Source organism: Myotis lucifugus, unplaced genomic scaffold, assembly GCF_000147115.1.
Source record: "Myotis lucifugus unplaced genomic scaffold, Myoluc2.0 scaffold_214, whole genome shotgun sequence".
Taxonomy (NCBI): Eukaryota; Metazoa; Chordata; class Mammalia; order Chiroptera; family Vespertilionidae; genus Myotis; species Myotis lucifugus.
This window is the reverse complement of record NW_005871262.1, coordinates 2297550-2303751: the sequence shown is the minus strand read 5'-3', so window position 1 is coordinate 2303751 and position 6202 is coordinate 2297550. Positions and strand designations below refer to the sequence as shown.

Genomic DNA, 6202 nt, shown 5'->3' with positions numbered 1-6202 from the left:
ACTCGCGGCTCCGGCTGGCTGGGTTCTTTTTTTGAGTGTGTGTAGCCGGGTGACCGGAATCGAACCTGGGACCCTTGAGTCCACAGGCCAGCGCTCTATCCACTGAGCCAAACCAGTCAGGGCAGGCTGGGTTCTTGAAATTCGTTCCAGCGCTTTGGGACCCAGAAAGATGTCATTAAAGCTGCCACGATGGCAGAGTTGAACTAAAACATAGGAAGACTGTCACCAGGCTTTCTTATTTAGTATATTTTTATTGTGATTTCAGAGGAAGGGAGAGAGAGATAGAAACATCAATGATGAGAATCATTGATCGCTGCCTCCTGCATGCCCCGCACTCAGGATCGAGCCCGAAACCCAGCCCTGTGTCCTGACCGGGAATCCAGCCGTGACCTCCTGGTTCATAGGTCGATGCTCAACCCTGAGCTAAGCCAGCCCGGTTTCAGAGGATCTTTGAGGAGATCTAGGAAGTTACACAACTATCAGTTGTGAGCCTGGACTTAATCGATTCTAGAGAATTTTCACTGCCGAAAGTTTTCTCCTGTGATCCCAGGGAGTGGTGGAGTAAGGGAAGTGAAGGAATTGAATACAGTTTACATAAATGAGCAGGTTCCTGTTGTGAATAATTGGGGAATTCTTGAGATAGTATGCAGAACAGACTTTATGTTCCTCCCAAGGAGCAAGAAAGCTGTGATATTGATTCACCAATTTCTGTTCCTCATTGGTTGAGGCCTGCTCCCAGGCAACACTTTGGCCTCAGCCTATGTGTATGGGTGCCCCTGAGGCCAAATAAAGCCCTGTAGGGCCTAGGCAGAGAAGCCCAAGTACTTACAGTGTGAAGCCATTGATACAGTATATGGGAATAGTGTGTGCCAAGGTGATTTGGGTAGCATCTCGTATAGCCTGGGACTCATGGCTCTTTACAGACTGATTCCAAGCAGCCTCTAGTCTCATCTCTTAGCATCCTCCCTCACATGACTTTCATTTTGGCTGAACTAAGCTTCTTGCCTTTCCCAGTTTACAAAATTCCAAGCTCTGTGTCTTTGTTCATTCTGTTCCTTCTCTTTAGAATGATTTTTATCGTCTTCCTATTCCCACTTTAGGGGCTTGGTAACTGCTTTAACTGTTAATTCCTTTGATAAGCCTTATCCAGCAATCCTGTGGAATGACTTGCTCCTTTTTATTTCCACAGTCGATGTTCATAAGATTGTCATAGCACTCAACCCAGTATTTGTGGTGGTTGCATACCTAATTTCCCCCCAGATAATGTCATGAAGAGAAGAGACCCAGTCTCCAAGTGCCTAATACAATAGTGTAAAGGCAAGCAACTGGACTTTGGAAGCTCATGCAAGTTACATAACAATCCTGAACTTCTATTTCCTCATCTCAACAAAGGAACTCTTAGAGAGTTAGAAAGGAAGAAATAATGTATGTAAGCACTGGGCATAATGCTTGCCACATTAGGGTCTTAGTAAATGTTAGAAAACAGGCCAAATGAATAAGAACCTAATGTAATAAAAGCCAAGATAAAGAGCTGTGGAGAGCCGAAACCGGTTTGGCTCAGTGGATAGAACATCGGCCTGCGGACTGAAAGGTCCCAGGTTCGATTCCTGTCAAGGGCATGTACCCGGGTTTCGGGCACATCCCCAGTAGGAGATGTGCAGGAGGCAGCTGATCGATGTTTCTCTCTCATCGATGTTTCTAACTCTCTCTCTCTCTCCCTTCCTCTCTGTAAAAAATCAATAAAATATATTTAAAAAAAAAAAAAAAGAGCTGTGGAGACATGAGGAGGTGTGCTTAATTCTGAAGAGGGAATCAGAACCAGGGTAGCAAAGAGAGTGACTCAAAACTACTTGGAGTTTTTAAAATCTAGAAACCTAGGTTTGGAAGAAGCACTGGATCATGAAACTGCTGAAATCACAGAGCATGCTTGATTCCGAACTACATACACATTTTTAAAAGTACAGAATTAGCCCGGCAGGTGTGGCTTAGTGGTTGAACATCGACCTATGAATCAGAGGTCAAGTTGTGTGTGTTTTTTTAATTAAATCTTTATTGTTCAGATTATTACAGTTGTTCCTCTCCCCCCCCCCCATAGCTCCCCTCCACCCGTTTCCCACCCCACCCTCTGTCCCTACCTCGCCCCCCCCACTGTCCTCATCCATAGGTGTACGATTTTTGTTCAGTCTCTTCCTGCATCCCCCACACCCCTTTCCCCCTGAGAATAGTCAGTCCACTCCCTTTCTATGCCCCTGATTCTATTATAATCACCAGTTTATTCTGTTCATCAGATTATTTATTCACTTGATTTTTAGATTCACTTGTTGATAGATGTGTATTTGTTGTTCATAGTTTGTATCTTTACCTTTTCCTTCTTCTTCCTCTTCTTAAAGGATACCTATCAGCATTTCATATAATACTGGTTTGGTGGTGATGAACCCCTTTAGCTTTTCCTTATCTGTGAAGCTCTTTATCTGACCTTCAATTCTGAATGATAGCTTTGCTGCATAAAGTAATCTTGGTTGTAGGTTCTTGCTATTCATCACTTTGAATATTTCTTGCCACTCCCTTCTGGCCTGCAAAGTTTCTGTTGAGAAATCAGCTGACAGTCCTATGGGTACTCCCTTGTAGGTAACTGACTGTCTTTCTCTTGCTGCTTTTAAGATTCTCTCTTTGTCTTTTGCTCTTGGGATTTTAATTATGTGTCTTGGTATGGTCCTCTTTGGATTCCTTTTGTTTGGGGTTCTCTGCGCTTCCTGGACTTGTAAGTCTATTTCTTTCACCAGGTAGGGGAAGTTTTCTGTCATTATTTCTTCAAATAGGTTTTCAATATCTTGCTCTCTCTCTTCTTCTGGCACCCCTATAATTCGGATGTTGGTACGCTTGAAGCTGTCCCAGAGGCTCCTTACACTATCTTCGTATTTTTGGATTCTTTTTTCATTTTGCTTTTCTGGTTTGGTGTTTTTTGCTTCTTCGTATTTCAAATCTTTGACTTGATTCTTGCGATCCTCTAGTCTGCTGTTGGGAGTCTGTATAATATTCTTTATTTCAGTCATGGTATGCTTAATTTCTAGTTGGTCCTTTATCACAACCTCGAGGGTCTCATTAGATTTCTTGAGGGTCTCATTAAGTTTATCGGCGGTTTCTAGAAAATTCTTGAAAAACCTTAAAAGTGTGGTTTTGAACTCTATATCCAGTAGTTTGCTTTCCTCCATTTCTGTTATTTGTGTCCTGTTTCTTTGTCTCCGCATTTTTTTATGCTTTGCTGTGTTGATAGAGTGGCTTTCTGTACTAGGTGTCCTATAGGGCCTAGTGGCTCAGCCTCCCCAATTACCTGAGGTAGACGCTCTTGGTGCACCCCCTTGTGGGCTTTGTGCACAGTCTTGTTGTAGTTAAGCCTTGATTGTTGTAGGTAACACTGGGAGGGATTGACCTCCAGGCCAATTGGCTGTGAGAATCAGCTGTGTCTGCAGTGGGAGAACTTCTGTGCTGGAGACACTCCTCCAGGGCAAGACTTGCTTCAATGGGGCTTTGGTGCTCACTGAGTCTGCCCCCTGAGTGTGTCCTTTATGGATCCGAGGAGCTGTAATCTGGATGGTCCCACTCTGACCAACAGGCACACGGGCTCCTAGATCTCTATGGAGGTGCTAATCTAGCCTTTGCCTGAGGCTACCCAGCAGGAGCCAGCTGTGACACAATGCAAGTTGCCCTGGGGCCTTGGGCCAGCTGCAGTTTGTTAGGTAATTTTCAGATTGCAAAGGGCCAGGCCTTTCATATGCAAAAGCCTCAGTGCACGGCTTGGGCGGGGCGGGGTCCCAGGGGATCAACAGGGCGGCGTGAGCAGTTATGGCTGCTCTCAGTCCTGGCCTCAGAGGCCCCGCTTCTCAGTGTCCCAGCAATCGCTGCAAGCACCCCGAGAGAAAGCTGCCCTCGAGTTCCAACCGATGCCAGACAGTCCAGTTTCTCCCGTATGAGTCTGGGTCCCCAGAGACTCGCCCGAAACTGGAGCTCAGAGCTTGAGACTCCCTCCCGATTGAAAAAGACAACCGTGTCCTCAGCCGCCAGCCCTCTCCGCATGTGCCTCTGTACCTCTGTACTTTACTCCCGCACCGCACCTCCTCTGAGTCTCGGTATGCTTTTCTCTTTCCTTCTAGTTGTAGAGTTTCCACTCAGCCAACCTTCCTGTGGTTCTGGGTGATGTCCGATCCGTCTTTTAGTTGTATTTTTGAAGTGGTTGTGGGAGGCAGCAATTTCCAGTGTTTACCATGCCACCATCTTGGTTTCTCCCAGAATCTTGGTCCTCAGGCAGCAGCAGGCTCTGCACAGGCAAGCTCGTGACTCGTCCCATCACACCCGAGACTCAGAAGGTCAAGTTTTGATTCCCAGTCAGGGCACATGCCAGGGTTGCAGGAGGCAGCCAACCAATGATTCTCTCATCATTGATGTTTTATTCCTTTCTCCCTCTCCCTTCCTCTCTGTAATTGATAAAAAAATTTTTTTTAAAAAGGAAAAGGTGAGGTGAACTAGTGTTATTTCTGGAAAGAGTCTAAAAAATTGTTAGAAATGTAAAATATTTTACTAAGTATAAGCACAAGTTCATGTGTTTATGACCAGAATGAAATGTGGACTTAAACTGCTAAAAGAAGGATTTTTATTAGTTGTATATAAAGAATGTTTATAGAATAGAAATTGGTAAAAAAAAAAAAAATATATATATATATATATATATATATATATATATATAAATGAGCTGTTTAGAGAGGTTGAGAGATCTTTACTCTGACGTTCTTTAAAAATAAGACTGGCCCTAACCGGTTTGGCTCAGTGGATAGAGCATCGGCCTGCGGACTCAAGGGTCCCAGGTTCGATTCCGGTCAAGGGCATGTACCTTGGCTGCGGGCACATCCCCATTGGAAGGTGTGCAGGAGGCAGCTGATCGATGTTTCTCTCTCATCGATGTTTCTAACTCTCTATCCCTCTCCCTTCCTCTCTGTAAAAAATCAATAAAATATATTTAAAAAAAAAAATAAGACTGATTCCCAATGGAAATGGTGTGATAATAGAGCTGCCAGACGACAGCTCTATTGGAGAGGAACCCTGGCCAAGTGGCTCAGTAGGCTAGAGTGTCATCCAGTGCACCCAGGTGGGGTTGTGGGTTTGATCCCCAGTCAGGATGCATGCAGGGGGTGTCCGATGAATGTTTCTCTCACATTGATGATTCTCCCTCCCTCTCTTCCTTCCTCTCTCTAAAAATCAATGAAGAACATATCCTCTAAAAATAATAATATTCTATAAAATAGTAATAATAAATATTATTGAGGGGAAAAGAGGAGTGGAGTTAGAATCTTTTTGCTCTGGGTTTATAGGATCACATCTTCTCCTGGTATAACTATTAAAGACATAAAGTGTGTTAATGGAGCTGTTTTCCTTTACTTAGGTAATAAAGCTCTTACAATCAAAATACCATTACAAAGAAGAGGCTGAAATAATTTGTGACAAAGTTCAAGTTAAACTCAGCAAGGAATGTTTTCGTTCTTCCAATATATGCATTACTGATCAAAGGACTTCACACTGGGAGGAAGCAATTCAGGAAACAAAGGGTGGTGCAGCCAATAGGGAGTTGGCTGAAGAATGTTATTTTCTGTGGAAATCCACGCGTTTACAGCATATGACACTAGCAGAAGATGTCAAAGCCATGCTCACTGAACTTAGAAAGGATGTCTGCCTACTTTTATTAACAAATGGAGATAGACAGACCCAGAGGGAGAAGATTGAGGCTTGTGCCTGTCAGTCCTATTTTGACGCCATCGTCGTAGGTGGAGAACAGAAAGAAGAGAAACCGGCACCTTCCATATTTTATTACTGCTGTGACCTCCTTGGAGTACAGCCTGGGGACTGTGTGATGGTGGGTGACACACTAGAAACCGATATACAAGGAGGCCTCAATGCAGGGCTGAAAGCAACAGTCTGGGTAAATAAAAATGGAATAATGCCGCTGAAGTCTTCGCCCATGCCACATTATATAGTTTCTTCTGTGCTAGAGTTACCTGCTCTCTTACAAAATATAGACTGCAAAGTCAGTATGTCGGTTTAAAGAAAATGAAAAGGCATGGTCTATCCGGAAACCTAGAATAAATTAGTACAAGCTAATTTTAGTAGTGTGATTGAGAAAACTTGAATAAATATATTATTTGTTAATCTGTGA

General features: G+C 43.7%; 1 protein-coding gene across 1 annotated transcript; it reads left to right on the top strand.

The window, feature by feature from the left end:
• Positions 1-5434: 5434 nt before the first annotated feature.
• Positions 5435-6202, top strand: NANP (N-acetylneuraminic acid phosphatase; the record flags this gene model as incomplete). The annotated part of the gene is made up of 1 exon (XM_006097961.2): positions 5435-6202. A coding segment is annotated over one exon (657 nt), but the record flags the coding sequence as incomplete, so codon positions are not given.